We start from the raw sequence: 17,616 nt of genomic DNA on the forward strand, positions 1-17,616 counted from the left end.
TCCTAGAGTGAAAGCTAAAAGGAAATGATAAATTAAGTAAAATCTGTGTGCAATCAGAGCAGGCAGAGAGGTGATCTCTGTTTGTTTTGGATTTTCTGTGAAAAACAGAGGATGGATGTGGGTGAAAGGTGAACCAAGTGAGGAGCTGTCATATGGCAATTTTGGTGCAGCTTCAGCCTTCATGTGATCCTGAGTGCCTGGGAAAACATGAAAGATGTTTTCTTGGAAGTTCTCCTGGTTTTTGGACAGAATGTCAAGTGGCCAGAAGGTGTCAGCAGTCTCTTTGTATTCCTGAATGTTTTATGAATTATTTTATGGGAGTAAAATTAGCAATCTCAGTATGTTACTTAAGTAAGAACTTGGAATTGGAAGGGTTTTATTGAGGGTTGTTGTTTTTCTATTGTTGTAGTTTGTTTGGTTTTTTAAGTGGTGGAAATCATGCATATTTCAAGGATAATTCAGTTCTGATATTCTTAGTGGTTACTGTGGAATGAGGATCAAGGAACTGTAAAGCAATTCAAGAAGTAGAGAGGGAAAGCAGGTTTTTTTCCTCAGGAGTTCTTGAAGATCACCTCAAGAAGCCATGGTCTTAATTCTCTTATGTTTCCTGGCCTACCATAAAATATATGTGAAAGCTGCTTGTTTCTTCCTTTATCATGGTGTGTGTAGCTCAATGGAGCTCATATAGATAAAAATTAGTACTTATTTTGTTTATTTCAGCTCATTGGCAAGAACATATTTGAAGATCCTTTGCATTCATAAGTGTCTCTAAGTATTGCATTTAGAGTTTGGGAAACTTAATAGAAAAAAAACCACTCTATTGGCAGAAGCTATTCAGAGGTCTGTATAGTTTTGAACTCAGCAGAAATGTTCCTAAGCAAGTAAAAAATACATCTTTGTCAAAGCAAAAATAGGAAATATTGTCTTCATAGCTTCACAAGAGAGAATGTTTCTCTTTTCCTTTATATTATAGACTGTGGATTTGCTGTGTTCTAAATGAGTGAAAATAATTTTCCAGGACAAAACAGTGTGAAATTGAAATGTCAAAATGAGAATTTTATTGCCTGTGCCAATCTATAATTTCATGTAAAACTGCCAAACAGCCAAGGTGTGCTTCAAGCCCTGGCTAGTGGGGCCTTTTTGGACCATCTGATGTCCAGTGTTCAGTTCTCAGAACACCCAGATGAGTTTTGAGGACTGTGAAAGAAAGAGCAAAGAGTAAAGGAAAGAGGAATCCTTAATGCTGTCAGGGAGCACCACTAAGCACAACAGTTCTTGGAATCATAAAAGTTGATGCCAGTGGGTGGCTTGAACATGTATATAGTGAGTTTTAGGGAATGCCATAAAAGGTCCATGACAAACCACTCCTTGGCATCAGCTTTATAAACTGTAACTGTTGATAGAGGAAAGTCTAAGTTAATAGAACACTTCTTTTTTTTTTAATTTTAGTTTTGAAATAACTGTTGAGAATGAAAAATGTGAGGCAGATCTTAAACAATTTTACTTCAGAAGTGGTGAAAAAAGTTAATTGCTTGGCAGTTTGGTGGTTCCTCAGTGTAAGTACTCCCAGCTTTGTGTGAAATGCTTGGTTAAGGCACACTGGCATTTTTGCTTTAAAGGGATTTTGGTCATCAAATCTTGTCAGCATGGGAAGTGTAACAGAGAGCAAGGTAAAACTGCTCTGTGGGAACAGGAAGATCAGGAGGGGCTCTGGGGCTGTGCTCAGTCAGTGAACGGTTCCAAGTAAGAAATTTGGAGCAAAAGTTAGGCAACTGCTGAGGAGGTTTATTCTGCACCTTTACTTACTTTGATTTCTGTTACTTTAAAATAAGCTGGAATTTTGCTAGATCTACAGGAATTCTGACTCATGGTGCCTGCATTCTGATGAGCTGTGATTGATTTTTAATGCAGTAACTGAATTAAAGGAAACTCTTCCTGGCATTCTGAAACTAAGGATGGGAGGGCTCCAGTTTTTCCTAAGGAGTCTCATGTGTGGCAGAAAGAAGTCAGAGTTTTTGGTGGGACAGAAGTTTCACTGGTTCATTAAGTCATGTTTCTGTGATTTACTTTTTTTTTTTTTTTTTCAATTCTAGTACAACAAATTTCATCTCCAAAGTGGAAAATACAAATGTCTAATTGATTTTGTTATAGAGCTGGAGGCAAGTTGAGGTGTGTTTTCAGTGTACACTGATCATTCCTTCAAGAAATTTATTTCAAAAATTCTTACCAGCCTTAGACTAAGGCATTTTTCCTTGGAACAGCTTGACCTTTCAGAGTAATCTTGATGTTTTATTGATTTTCATCTACCCAATTTCTTCTGTTTACACTAAATAGCAATAAGCAATTCAAGCCCAATATGAATGTTTTCGTGAGTGATCTTAGAACCACACAGCTGTAAATAAGACATCTCCAGTGGAGCTGAGTTTTAGAGTTTAAATAAGTTTAAAAACTTAATTCAGCCTTTCAGGTTTTTCTGACTGATTCTCCTAATGGTACTGTTCTATTTACCTACTTGAAACAATCACACATATTAAACAGATTTTTTTTTTTAATCACTAGACAGAAGTTTTACATTTTTAATAATGACATTTATAGTTTGCTAACATACTTATATGAATGTTATCTTATATGCTAACATACTTATATGTTGATGAAATGGAAATGTGCTGTTAATGAACAATGCTAATTCCCCAGATGGGATCTAAGCAGACCTCTATCAGAGTGTTTAAGTTGTTCCTTTCACACTGTAACATGGGTATGATGTAAAGAGATTTAAAATGTGCTATCTAGACTGGTGTTTGAAGTTGGCTATTGGCTTCTTAGGTAACGACTGCCTGATGGATCTTTTTTGAAAAGTTGGTTTTGTTTCAGTTCTCTGGAAAAAAATTTAAGAAGATTGCAATATTGATAATGTGTCATCCTAAAATAACAGAACCCTTGGAAGTGTTTCTTTGCAATTACCCCTGTTTTGCTTCTGATTGTGGATTTCTCCAGACTTATATCTGCCCCAATGGCACAAAGCTTTCTGGAGCAGCAGTCCTGCCAGGTGCAGCTGTGTAGGTAGGGAACAACGAGTGGCAGCTTTGTTTCCCTGGGCTGTTTGAGTTCTGCCCAGAGTGAGTTCTCACTGTGGTGTCAAAGGATTTGTCACTTACGGGCAGCTCTCGTTGCTGCAGTGCTGTTGGCAGAGCTGCTGGCTTGCTGCAGAACAGTAGGGAATTCTTTCAGAACAGAACATCTATTAGGCAAGATTCAAAATTTGTAATCCATAGAAAACAATATTAATTTCCTGTTCCTTCCCAATTTAGTCTAGTGAATGTTGTAACTTCAGGGAAAATGACGATGACTAAGGGAAGATCGATCTTTATAAATCAAATCTCCTTGTTCATGGCAGAAGGGTACTTTAGGTAATGCTCATACAGCCAGTGGGTGTTTCCTTGTACTTCCTCGTTATCTCCAGCATTGCAAGTGCTTGGAGGAGGAGGAATCAACATTTTCCTCAGATAAAGGCAAGATCAGTGGGAAAGGAATTTAATTTCTGAGATTCCATACAGATACTACAAACAATGGCAAATAAACAAGTAGCTCATAATGTTTCTTTCATCAAAGTGTGCAGGTGCCCAAACAGTAAGATTTGTTTACTAAATGGAAAAAGGCAAAATTTGTAAAGAAAGGGTTTTTCTGTTTGGCTTTCTGGAGGTTATCATAAAGAGTAATATAGAATACTTAAGCTGCAAAGCAAACCACAAAAAAAAAAAAAAAGATTCTTTAAAATCACTGTTTGGTTGGAAAACACTGAAAAATTGTGTTTAAGTTGTGGAGAAAAACATTTTGGGTATGAGCTTGGTGGAATAACTGGGAATACTACTTTGATATGATCTCTAATTCTGCTTGTAATCAGGTAACTGGGGTAGTAATTTGAATGTTTAATGAATGCAAACCAGACATTGGTGCACACTGATCCAGCAGATACTGTAAAGCTATCATCAGACAGTGTATTTATTTGTTTGACAACCCACTAATTCATCCCAAAGCCTGCTCTTGAAATAATGAGTTGTGGATGATTTGCAAACAAACTCAGTAATCCTTTATTGTTCCCCTAATTTATTTTTCTAATTAAAGGGAAGCTTATCTTGTAGCCATCAAAATAACTTGGTTTATATTTTCCCATCCTAAAAAAATGCCATGAAGTTAACAACTTAGTGTGATGTTGCAGGATTTTCTTCTGATTACCAGGCCACCAATATTAACTGTATTTTATATACATTAAAAGTATATTTTGGAAACTGCATTGCAATTCCACTGTCCACTCTTCCTGCACTTCTTTGCTTTTGCTGTACTTGCTTCATCCTCTGTTGTAAGCATTAGTGTTATCTGAGGTTATTGATTTTTGTTCAAGGAATATGTAAAAATCTTTAATATTTAAATTAAATCTTAAATATTAAAATAGTCAAAGAAAAAAAGGAAATAACTTTTCAGGATTTTTTATTTAGCATAATATCCTAAAATAAAAATCCCGTCTCATACTGGATTTTTGGACCAATTTTGAAGTATCCTTAATATGCAAATAGAGTTTTGTCCATGTTATGAAGAGAAGATGACATAATCTTTCATCTTCCCCCATCCCTCCATCTCCCCCTGTGCCTTGATGGAAGGATACATCAGCAGAAAGCAGTTTCCAGAGATCAAGGGGCAATGGGAGCTGTTTCTCAAAGTGGCCAAGTTAAATGTCAGGATGGATGTTATTGTGCTGGGTTTTGTCAGTCTGTAATTAAAATATTGGGCCTATTTCTCTTTGCTTTGGGCTACCTTTCAGTTGAATGTTTATTTTTGGGTTATTTGTTTGGGGTTTTTTTACTTGCACAAAGAGACAAGTTTGCTGGCCCACTGGCTCTCAGTGCCTCTCTGTATGGTGGCCTTCTGAGAGTTATAGGAAATAATTACAAAGCTCTAAATCCATGTGGCAGTTATGGCTTAATCTGTGACATCTTGTTTGGTTTATCTGCTTTCTTATCTATGCAATATTTCTCAAATTAGGAAAATTTAAAAAAAACAACTGACCACAAAACAACAAACTTTGAGGGCAGCTGGTTATGGGACTGAAACATTTGTTTCCTGCTAGCACTTCTTCATCTGAATATTGATAGAGTTGCTTCCAATGATTTTATTAAATTAACCATACATTTATTTATTTAAAAAAGGGGGTAAATTTAATTGTGGCACCCATGTAGTGTTTATAGAGAAAAGTAGGCCTTCTGTAAACAGACATGTCTAAGAAGGTACAGAATTGCCTGAAATATGGATATGCATAGATTAGGCTGAATAATTTTACATTCCTTTGAAAATTATTTTTGTAATGATACGAATAGATTTCCCAGGAAAGAGTATTCACAGCTGGGAAAACAGTTGCTACTTTGAAGATGGTTTTCCCAGGCGAAAGGCTCACGTCCCCAACTGTGTTTGGTATAAACAATATGTGGTGTATTTCTTACTTGTGTTTGGAGGAATTGTGCATTCTTCATTGCATATTAGCCAACAAGAGTTTCATGCTAATTCTGGGTATTTGCCTTAATCTGTCTCCATTCAAAGTTAATGCCCTACTTTTATTAATAAAGCCAGGGTATTAAATTGATGGGGAGTTTGGTGGTGAAACAGATCTGTCCCTTCTTTGCTGCTGAGAGGGGAAATTCTTCCTTCTCTGCTTGGAGCACGTACTTGCTGTTTCCTCTCAGCCCTCGTTCTTTGCTTGCTGGTGAGACCTTCCTTGATGGCTCTTGTTGGATTTCCAGTATAAATCCTTGCTTTCCTGCCTTAACTGCAAATATCTTAACAAAAGTGAAATTCAGGACAGGATCCCACGTGTGGGTTGAATTTGTTGAGTGTTCAGTTGTTGAAGATCTGCTTGACCGTGTCAGCCAGCTCCAGTCCAGTGAGAACACTGTTTTCTTCCCTTTTTCAATGATAATTTTATTCTGGTTCTGTATTGATGACTTCTAGCTCCTCATAGAGAAAGGCATCATCAATGAAAATTGCTCGAAAAGGCCCAAATTGTTGAATATAGAAAACTTGGCACAAAACCTCAAAATACATGTAGCTTTAGTTAAAAAGAAGTCCTGTTAACATGTTTGAATTTGCAAAATGCATTCACTTGGCAAGAAATTAACTTGTGAGCTTGACAGGATGTTTGCTGCATTCTGATACAGGATAAAGAACAGAGAAATGGGCATTCAAAGGCAATTATACTTGACAGGGCTTGAAACTTGGAAGTATGTATAGCATAATGTATTAATGCAGGCCTGATTCTTGTGGGTTTGTTACTTCCTCTTTATTGCTCTTTGTTTTGTTAATGTTAATTGGCTCAAAAAACATAAAATGGCACAGATTTGGATATTTAAATTGTGCTTATTCTAAAAATCTGCTCTGTCCTTGATGAGATGCTGCTGCTTGTTTAAACAATGTGGGAGTCTGGCATAATGATTTTTATAAAATATGACTTTTTGTGTGTTGATGAAATAGATTTAAAAAATTTAAAAAAACCCAATGTTTTGGTGCAGATAAAAGGGGGGTGATGGCTGCTTGTGTAGTATGAATGAGAAATGAGATGTTTTCTCATTCAAAATGCCTTCTGTGTTTAGATGCAGTATTGTGAAGCACATGGAAAATCAGTGTATATTTATGTATGTTAATAAATTACAGCATAGATAAAATGGCTCTTGGGTATTAGATCAAAGCCACACAGATTAATAAATACTTGGAAAATGCTTGTCTGTTACATCCAACAAATAATTAGAACAGAAAATTAATCTTTTGACTTTTAGAACCTGCCTGAAATATTGAGGGTACAAGCATGAAGGTATTTGACAGGGAAACCAGACTGTCTTTGAATGCATTTATCTATTTCTAATTGAATCCCACAGGAGTTCTGTAGGACATCAAACAGAAGATCATCAACCAATGTTTTATTAAATTTCTCAGCATTATCTTAATAATTTGGATCTGTAAAGCAGGCTATTGCAAATAGCATCTACATAAGGGCAGACAGCTTTTCCTACCATCTCAGAGTTTGAAAGATGTCAAAGCTGTTCAGAGAATGTACTGAGGGCTTAGAGATGCATTGCTTCAAAAGGAGCAGAGTGGTTATGTAAAGAGAAGAGCAAATCTAAAGTATCTGTGGAAAATACATGCTTTTAGGTACTGTCATTCCATCCTACCTTTCCATTGTGGATTGAATCCTAAAGGGGAGTTGTTAATCCTTACCCACTTGAAAAATAACTAATTGGTTACAGAACTGTTGTACTGAACTGTAATACAGAGGTCATTGAAATTGGTCATGGGCTTTTTGTGAACTTAGGAGCTCTCATGCACCTCACTAGCTGATTTTTTCCAATTACCTTTGGAATAGAAAGTTTTCCCTATTTTATTATGAAAATCCCATGTTCTGTGGCTTTCAAGCTTTTACTTCAAAGACATCTTTTAATAAACTCGTGAAGTAGGGTTTATTTAAATTGTAAAACTTACCATCCTTTGCTTAAACTATGGTTGTCTTCTTTACGTTTGTCTAGATTAAGTCGTGTTCTAGTTTGATCTTAGAATAGGAGCAGCCAACTGTCCTGGTCAGATAGGTTTTGGAATAAAATCTCTGGCCAAGACCCAGAAAGTCTCACACAGTGAGAGTCGAGAAGAGCACAAATCAGCAGGGTCAGTTTTCCATGGGTCCTCATGCACTCCTTGTTTTGGGCTGAGGATGCTCAATGGATATTTGGGTTATGTGTCAGTTCCAGCAGCAACTCTGCCAGCAGGGCTGGGCTTCTGATCCCACAACACCCAACAGTGTCACCCATCAGCAGGCAGCTTTAATTAGCATAAGAAAATAACATGTCATGTTTCTCACTCTACTAGAGAATGAGCTTGTAATACCAGAAGTAATTATTCTGACTTTGGAAGCCAAGCAAGTTTATAAATTAGGTTCCCCTACACATCACTGTCTGTGTCTTCTTCCCACCTCCACACTCAGTTGTCAGGTGGATATTTGGAATACTATCAATTGTTTCAGTGAGCTGTTTCCTTGCTTTGCTTCTCAGTTTGCTGTGTGCACTTTACTCTGCAGCACAAGAGTTAAAAGGTTTCTGTAGTCAGGTACAGGCTATTTCTCTTTTGTAGTTCTGAATGGAGAGAGAATGAAAGGAAGAAAATCTTATTTGCCATTATATTACTGTTTCTATTGAGGGAATGTCTGGGAAAGGAAATATTTCTGCTGCTGAGGCAGAAAACAAATCTATCTCCAGCACTATAAGGCAATTCTGCCACTGAGCTCTTTCTGTAAAAATCGCCTTAACTCCAATTCTAAGGATAGTTTAACAATATCCTAATAATTTTCCTGTTTCTCTGCTATGTCTTTTTTTCTCCCTATGGTTTTTTAAAGTCCTTCCAGAAAACACACTGAATGCAATTTGAAAAGGTCTTAAACCTCTTCAGTGATTTTGCTCGCAGGTCAAGTGAACTGGGACTTGTAAGCAAAGCTGCTGCTTTGGAAAGGCTCACCCTGCTGCATTAAATATTTATTTTAAGAAGATAGGGTTTTACTTTTTGGTGGTGAACAACTCAGTAGGTTAATTTAGAACTTTGAAATGTCTTGTATATACCAGTAGCAGACTGTTTGAACAATGCGAGAAAACAGGTTGGAAACTTAAAAATGGTTTTTATTGTGGAGGTTGAACAGTTTCAAAAGCCATCCTAAGCGTGCATGTGACTGTGTGAGACTCAGACAATCATCTTTATATTTGGTAGTGGTATTTAGTGGACTTCTGTAAAAGAAATGAAGTAGCATGTAAGAAAAGGAGTTGAAAGTAGAGCTGATCCTGCCCAGTCTGCAGAGGGCATTGCTCCTGTGTTGGCACCTTGGGTGGCTCAATATGCAGCTGTTTATTCTTAGCTCCTGCCTGTGTCATGCTGCTGTGTGATGGAAGCCCAAACCCAAGGGTTAAAAGTTTATTGTAATAAAAGTCACTGTGGAATAAATAGTTTGGACAATACTGTTGAAGAAACAACACCTAAATTATAAATATAATTTATGTTCAGATTTTCGTATCTGGTGTCTCTGAAACACAGCACAGGGCATGTACCACAACCTCCCTGACAGCAGAGCTTAAGGGTATAGGGGAAAGGTGCTCTGTGTGCATGTCTTAAAAATGACTTGCTCCCCATCACATGTTGTTCCTGTTTTACCATAAAAAAGAACAAATAAACAATTAATTTGACCCCATGCTCTTCTGTGATGAAAACTTTCAATGTTTGTCTGATGGTCTGAATGGGAAAGGTAGGACTCAGGGTGAAAGGGAAGGATAGATACTGTCCCTTAAATTCAAATCAAGCCTTATCTTCGTTGTTTTCAATCAAAATCAAATTAATTCATTGCTTCACCTTCATAAGTAGCTATTAAAATTCAAACCTGTTTCTTCATACACTCACTTGTTTTTAGTTATGCAGAAACAAGTTCCAATGGAATTAATGATAATCAGGGTTGAACTTGACATGCTTTTACTTACGGTAAACCACTCTTTAACACATTTTTTATGTGACAATCCTAACCATTTAAAATTGTCCAGACAACCTTTTCCCTTTTGCAGCCTTAATAAACAGCTGAGAGAATACAGCAAAATCCTTACACGGGAAAAAATTCAGTAATACTCTAACACAACTTGATGGCTGGAAAAAAGATTAGAGCCTGCACTGTACAGGCAGTGAATTTTATTTGAAACACAGATACTTAGTCTGAAATTTTACAGGCATTTTCTTGTAAAACTTTGTGCTCAATTTTTTTCAATGTTTGAAGGAAAAGGTGACTTTTGTTGCATCCTGCCCATCTTATGTCAAAGCCTTGCACAGAATCTGGGATTGCCTGACTCATTGATTCAAATTCTCTGTCACATGCCCTCCCATGCTGTAATGCTCTTCATAAATGAATCAAGCTTTATCTTTAGACTGACAGACTTTGAATTTTTAAGAGGTGGATGTTGTGTCCGCACAGTTGGTATTTAGTGTATCTCCCAAAACTGTCAAAAGAATGCAAAGTTACAGCATCTCCTTAACATGTTAAAGAGGTCTCACATAATTCTTTTTTTCTCATATCTTTTTACACAGCTAAGGGAAGCTTTCAGTTGCATCAGGTCCAGACTGGTGCTAGTTTGTGCTGTTTGCATTTATTTTGTTTCTAGATATTCAGTTATACCCTGTGCATTCAAGGCAGTCTTGTGCTAAAGTATTATTTTCAAAACCAGTTAATGGCTTCAGGGATTTTTTGATTATTCCCTCTCTCCTCTTTTCTGTGAGCTTTTCCTAATACTAGACTTTTCATGTCTGGAAACTTTATGTAGAGTATTACAGCAAAGATTGTAAACAACTGTGATAAACAGGTTTTTAAATCTCAGTTGTCATCAGTCCAGTGTTTTAGAAAGGCATATGGAATCTTTTCCTTCAACTTAGCAATGAAACAATTTGTGAGAGACCAGAGGTAAAAAAGTGAAGGAATTGTATAAAAATTCTTGCTCCTATTCCCTTTTTCCTCTACACTCTAGAAAAGGTTTTATTTACTGGTGATTATGTTCTTTGAAATTAAAAATTATGGCACATCAAGCTGAGATCCTTTTGGTGCATGGATAAGCCATATCAGCGAGTTATTGGAAGATGCTGGCTTGCAGAAAGCATGTTGTGTACATAAACACATGGAAGTTGTATAACATTTCTGTAAATATTACTTTGTACAGAGTTACTGTTTAAAAAAAAAAGCTTTGGGAATAAGTGTGCAGTTTTTTCAGCTGGGAGAGTGCTTTGCATTTAAAGTAAGAAGTATGTTTAAATTTAGTAATTTCAGGCACAGTTCATAAGCCTGTTCCAAAATATCAGCAGTAGGGAACCCATCAGGTACTTGAGTTTTGTAATTTGGTTTTAAACATGCAATAGGTTGTTTCAGGTTGAGTAAACGGTGTTTTCTTAATGCTATGGTAATCTGGTCTTGCCTAAATTTCACTGTATATTACTGAATAAGATCACTTAGAAACAAACTACTTTGGAGGATGCATGAGCAGGCATTTGCTATTGCTGTTTGTTTATTATTATAAGCTTCTGCACAAAGACTTTCTTGATTTGTGTTCTGCAGGGGTAGCAGAAAGGCTTCTACCATAGACTTGTATTGGAAGGAGGCAAGAGGAGAAAGGATCTTATTCCTAAAAAACGAAAATAATCAACAACTGCAATTGGGAAAGTGTATTCCTGCCACCCCAAATAAGTTTTTTATTCATGACAAGTGTCACAATTGCACAAACCTAATGCATCTGTAAGCTCAAGATGTGTCTGTCTTCTCAGAATTGCATTGCCAAAACAATTATCCCTTCCTTCAGCTGGGTGTTGTCTGAAATAGCCATCTTTACTGGTGTGATTAATGTCTATTGGCAGTCCACAGGACCTGAGTAATTGTGGCTAAAAGTACTGAGGAAAAAGGGTGTGTGTGATGCAGCACAATGGTGGGAGATAACCTACTCTATTTTAGCAACTTGTTCTCTGCTTGCATCTGTCTTGAGAGGAGATTTGCTTGGTGTTGTGCAGAGAGGATGGAACTAAACACATTTTTCATTAGACTGTGATTAGCAATCACTTGGAAATAATCTGCAGTTGCCTCAGACTGCACAGTGCTGCTCCTGTTGGAGCTGCAGGAATATCCAGCTATCTGTTTCAAATTCAGCCATCATCGTCTTGTGGCCTTTCTGTTTATAGGTCAAGTCTTCTGTGGCCAAAGCTTCCACTAAGAAGCTCAAGATATTTCATGAGAAATATGAATGGAATCATCATTTTCACTGTTTTCTTTATTGCTTTACTAGCTTTAGTCATTGTTTTAAAGGTCTACATTTAAAATCATTTAAAATCTGTTACTGTGCTAATTAATATATGACATTTGAAAATAGGATAGAACATCTTATTCTGCTGAGTTCTGGTGCTTCAGTCAATAAGCACAGAAGTGAAATGAGTTTGTTCACTTAAGAGATGCAGCAAGTGATATTTTAATGATCTTGCACACTAATCTCTAGGAACTTTATAGCTTCCTCTGAACAAGTCCAGGAGTAACCTGTGCTAAACATCAATCAGATTTACAACCCAATTATTTGCTAGAAGAAAAGAAACACTATTGTTTTCCAGTAAGTGGTGCTATCATTTGTTTGCTTAGTATAATTAATCTTCAAATGATCAAAGCATCTAAAATGTATCTTACGATTTTGAAAGGCTGGGTTTCTGAAGGTGGGATGGGTGTGCTTGAAGTTCAAATCTGATAATCACACTCTCCATTACATATGGTCTTCCTTCCTAAAAATGGAGGTTTCTGTCACTCTCACAAGCAATATCTACACAATATCTACAGTATCTTTTGCAGAAAGTGACACTTCCTTAAAAATCACAGCATTTTGTTCTGGAATGTGAAGAGATTTTGTGCAATGTGCACTCAAATCTGAAGGCAGGTGTGAATGTACACAATGTTGGCGTACTTTTGACGAAAAGGCCAATTATGTTTGTTCTGAGAGAGAATCATTGGGGTCAATCCTTAAAAGACAGAATGAAGCACTACATTTTGCTTCTGTGAAGATCTTTGAGATGAGCACTATAGTTACAGATGATTTTGGTTTTGATCAAGTACTGATGTAAACAGTAGATTACATTTAGGAGACAAAAACTCATCACTGTGCTTGATTATATTAAGATCAAAAACTTAATCATGGAAGACATGCTAGAATACAGTGATGATAGTACCACATACTTCTTGTAAGCAAAGTAATTCATCTTAACATGTTTGGGTGAAAAAAAAATCAATGTTTTCTGCATCTCCACATCAATATGTTGTAATGATTTTTCCTCACTGTTACGGCAGCTTCATTATTTCAGTGGAAGTACCTTATATACACCAGCAAAGTATCATCTCTGATAATCAGATTACATCTAGAGTCTTCCTAAGTTGATAAAATTTTCTCTTATATTGTCATTCATATATGTATAATACAAAATAAAGCTTCTTCAGTGCTCAGCTTTTAATAATCCTGTTCATAATTAAATATAACTCTGACTAAAACATATTCTTCTACATTAAAGTCTTGTCATAAAAACGTTTTGAATATAAACCTTCAATACTCAGTAGAGCGATACAATATATATATATATATATACACACACACAAATGCACTTTTTTTCTGTTAGTAGCAAGCATTTTGTTCACTATTTGCACAACTTCACAGTCATATGTTCTTTACAATGCCACTAAATCAGACTTCTGATTGCTCATTACTGTCAGGAATGACAGACGTTAAGGCAGCCTGACAGAAGCGATGCAATGTTGACATTTTTGTTTTCTGTTCAATGTACAGTCGCAGTTTGTCTCTGAAGGTTTCCCCCAGAAAGCTGTAAATTAAGGGGTTCAAGCAGCTATTAGAAAAAGCTGCTAGGTTCACAATATGTCCTGTTAAAGGATAATCATGCCTGAAGGATGGGCTGTTTGAGGAGACGGGCTCGCTTTTCCTCTGGAGAAGTTGGACGCTAATGAAGACGTTTTCAGGGAGCCAGCAGATAAAGAAAACCAGGACAACAACAAAAATCATGCGCAGAGCCTTCTGTCGCCGCAGCCGGAGACTCCTGTGCTTGTGTGCTTTTATAAGGACTCGAACAATTAATGAGTAACAAAGACCGATGATCACAAAGGGGATAATAAACCCCAGGGTTATCTCTAGCCACTGGATTTCTTTTACATCTGCAAAACAGAAATAGACCTCTCCGGTGTGCTGTAAGTGCACGGCTGTAAATGGGACTAGAGCTGCTGAAATGGATGCCATCCATATGAGCCCACAGCTCAGTCTAGCGTGCTGCATAGTGCGAAATAAGTTGGACCTCATTACTTTGGCCAGGGCTAGGTATCTGTCAAAACTCATCCATGTCAGAAAGAAAATGCTGCTATACATGTTGATCTGAAGGAACAAAGACATAAAGGTACAGATGATGGTGATATCGTAATATTTTTCATCAAGATTAAACACCTCAATGAGAGAATCGGCCACTAGAATGAGATCAGCCACTGCCAGGTTTATGAAGTAAAGGTCTGGGATTGTCATTTTTTCCCGAAAGCTAATGTTGACAACCAGTATCAGAATGTTTCCCACAAAACCGATAGGAAAAAGGAATATTGTGTAAAGGCATGATAAGAAAAGGCCAATAACATATTGTTGGTGTTCTGATTTATCAGCTAATCTAGAGGATATGCTTTCGTTACACAAATGGGATCCATTCAGGTTAAAAGTAGTGCTGTTACATATAACAGGTGATACTGAGGCAGAATAAGTTTCCATGGTTAAAATATCTGCAGAAAAGATGTTAGTACTCACAGTTTAATGGCAAGACCAAAAAAATCAGATTTTTGGTTGGTTTCAACTGAATTCTTAGTAAGCATTTTTGGTTGAAATTGAAAAAATACAGACTTTTGTACAGGAAATTAAAATGCTTCAAAAGTCAGATTAATTAGATTTAAAACTGACTGTAAAGTAATACTACAGATAGTGAATGTCTTAATTGGTTTTACAGGATGCTATATACATTTTAAATGAGAGAATTTGCAGTTCCTGTATGCCTTAAGATCATGTAGGAATCTTTTTACCATGGTGGTACTTGGGTCTCTTTAATAAAAGCTTTTCAGCAGCAGTGTTCCTTCATGCAAGTTGGAAGGCAGTGGAATTCTAGCTCCATTTGTTTTCTTTTAATAATCAATGAACATCCTTGGACCTGCAATTTGCAAATGGAAAGTGATTAATCTCATATTCCAGCACTGTTCCATGTGCCATTAGCTTCTGCTAACTTCAATCACAGCCGAGGTTGTGGAAAACATCATGTTCTAATATACATGCAAAGGTTCACTTAAAAGAATTTAAATTTGTTCTAGATCAAAATACCATCATGAGGGTAAGTCTGTTAAAATTGTGTGTGCCCGTCAGGGTTTCAGTATTAAAAACCGAATAAATACAGAGAAGTCAAATGAGTGACTTTAACCTAATATAGGAAAACTGTATTTTTAAATTTACATACATAGATATTTATTTTGTCAGCTTGTAAGAGTAATAAATAGCAGAGTCTGTGGCTGAGAAGGCAACAGAGATGAAAAGCAGTTGGTTCCTGCTGCTTTCAGTGGGAGGGAAAGGCAGATTTTAGAAATGAAGGTAATACAAGCAGCATATTGATTTACACCAACATTATTATACTCGGTTTGTTTTCTGTTGTGATTTATTAACTTTCACTGACTTCCGGGTAGTAATGGAAAATAACCAGTTATCAGATTTGTTTACTTCTAAATGTTGAATGTTATACACTTGACGCATTTCTAGAAGTTTATTTAATAAAAGAGCCAAACAAAAACCACCCCAAACAAATAAAACAGCTAGGCAATTACAAACCAGGTTATTTTGTGCTAAGTTTTAAATATTTTAAATTGCTTTAATCTGCATCTTACTGTCAAACCATTGACTTTTTTTTTACATGAAAATATATATTTTTAAATTGTTTGCTAGTAAAATTCATGCATATTTCCACATTTTGATGACTTAAATCCTGCCAGTGTGCAATCTGGGGGAGGAAAGAGGATATCACTGGTAGAGTAGGAGGGTTAGAGTAGTTTTAGTCAGAAATACAGCTCTGAGTTTGCTTCAATGTATTCAAGTAATCAGAAATAGCTACAGATACTTAAATAAAGATACAGGTTCCAGGGCTTGTATTTAATAATGAAACAGGTATAAGTTCCCAGTACCTGTTGCTGTGTTTTGAACCATTTTAATCGTGTAAATCTTCATGCAAAAATATCCATATGAAATTATGCTCATTAGAAGGTTCAGTGTTTGTTTCAAGCAGCTGTGAAGTCAGACATAAACTGTTGTCTTTATGTAACAGCCTTTTATTTGTGAACAAGGCAGTAAAGCAGATTTAAATACAATAAATGATAAGTTAACAGCCTGAGCAATTGATTTTAAAAGGTCCGTAGGTGGTCAGATTTTAATTACATCTTGAAAGGCTGCCAAAAGCCAAGCAATTAAAAGCATTACAGGTAACTATGTACTGTGAAACACTTTATTTTACCTTAATTCCATTTCTCCCGAGCTGGTTCTCCTGCAGACAGCAGCAGGCTGCTCCTTGCTGGGTGCACACGTAATGGATGTGCCAACTTCCAGTGTCCTCTCGGAAAAAACTTGCTTTTAGGTGTGCAGAGCTGCAGTGGGTGCCACCTGTTGATGATTCAGCAGTAAAAACAAAAATCATATAAAAGTCTTCTTCTGCTTTAAAACTTATTAAATAAAGGAGAGTTTACAAGAGCAAAATGCAGATCTTGCTGCTTGTCCTTGGCAATAAAACAAGCTTTATAGATTCCCAGGGTTGCTCTAATTTGTGTGCAGTTGAAGTGCTGCTGAACAGCCTTATAAGGCTAGAATTAACCCTGTTTCTGCTGGTTTCTTTTCTGCTACAACTACTCAAACATCTTTCTCTTGTATTTGTCAGTTTTATTTTGCCAAATTGCACCCTCCTTTCTGCCTCTGGTGTTATTTTAAGTTTTATAGTCCGTTCAAATCTAGAGCTCAGCTGAACAATAATTAAGAGATTTATTTGCGGATTGCAAGGAAGCATATTTTACGTAGATATAAAGCAATTATTTCTGTTATTTGTGCTGTTTTTTAAAAGCCTCTGGGCAATCTAAAGGGAAATATTGGATTGAAGGCATCAAGCATCTGAGAAGGGTCATTTGCTAAATGGAGAAGATAAATTTCAGTTTTCCTACCTTCAAGTTGATCCCATTTTGTCTGTTTGTATTTAAATTTTCAGGTATATGTTGTCATTCTCTTACTTCTTAAAATTGCTCAGCTCAAAATCACATGGAGGAAATAAGCTTACCCTACAGAGAATGAAGAGCCTCAGTTTTGCATTAACCACCAGTGTTGCAGGTGGAGTTTTGCATTTCATCCGCGGGGGGTAAAAAAACCTACTTGACGTTTCAAGTAACACCACCTACTGGTGGTAAAGTCTTAGAATGGGAAGAAAGTCAAAGCTTCCTCATCAAAGAGCAATATTTTATTTGTGACAGTTGCTTTCTGTGGTTATGTTGCTCTGACACCTGAATGTTCAGTGCTGTGAGTGGCTTTGCTGCAGCATTCTGCTGCTGCTGGAATGAGATGAATGGGATCTCAGCATTTAGGACTTCAGGAAGACAGTGTGACAGTTTCAGAAGTGTGGAGTAAGCAATTAACATGTGATTATAATGAATGTATGGCACCAATTACAGTGGTCAAATATCTTTAGGTTACAAAGGATCTCTCTGCAGGAAAGTGAAGCAGAGATTCTTTATGTGAGTGGCTTTGGAAGCAGAAGCCCTCTGCCTTCATTGAAGCAAATACATTATTTGCTGCTTTTTCTGCAACACCTAGGAATATAGGAACAACAACTGTGCCTAGGAATAGAGGATTTTGGCAGTGCTATTAAAGCAGTTTTAAAAGATGTTCTTGCATAATGGCTTTTGGTAAATAGTTTTTGAATCAGTTATTATTTAGATCAAAAGAG

General features: G+C 36.6%; 2 protein-coding genes across 2 annotated transcripts in view; one reads left to right on the forward strand and one right to left on the reverse strand.

The window, feature by feature from the left end:
* The window catches only part of C17H7orf50 (chromosome 17 C7orf50 homolog), a 119,583-nt gene that overhangs the window by 1,531 nt on the left and 100,436 nt on the right, over nt 1–17,616 (forward strand). The window lies entirely within an intron of this gene.
* On the reverse strand, nt 13,053–16,967 carry GPER1 (G protein-coupled estrogen receptor 1). Its single transcript, XM_059484607.1, has 3 exons — nt 16,841–16,967; nt 16,147–16,292; nt 13,053–14,805 (listed from the first exon to the last, which is right to left on the reverse strand). Exon 3 carries the CDS (start codon nt 14,373–14,375, stop codon nt 13,302–13,304), a length of 1,074 nt encoding a protein of 357 aa, XP_059340590.1. The 5' UTR covers nt 14,376–14,805; nt 16,147–16,292; nt 16,841–16,967; the 3' UTR covers nt 13,053–13,301.

The sequence above is a fragment of the Ammospiza nelsoni genome, chromosome 17, assembly GCF_027579445.1.
Source record: "Ammospiza nelsoni isolate bAmmNel1 chromosome 17, bAmmNel1.pri, whole genome shotgun sequence".
Taxonomy (NCBI): domain Eukaryota; kingdom Metazoa; phylum Chordata; class Aves; order Passeriformes; family Passerellidae; genus Ammospiza; species Ammospiza nelsoni.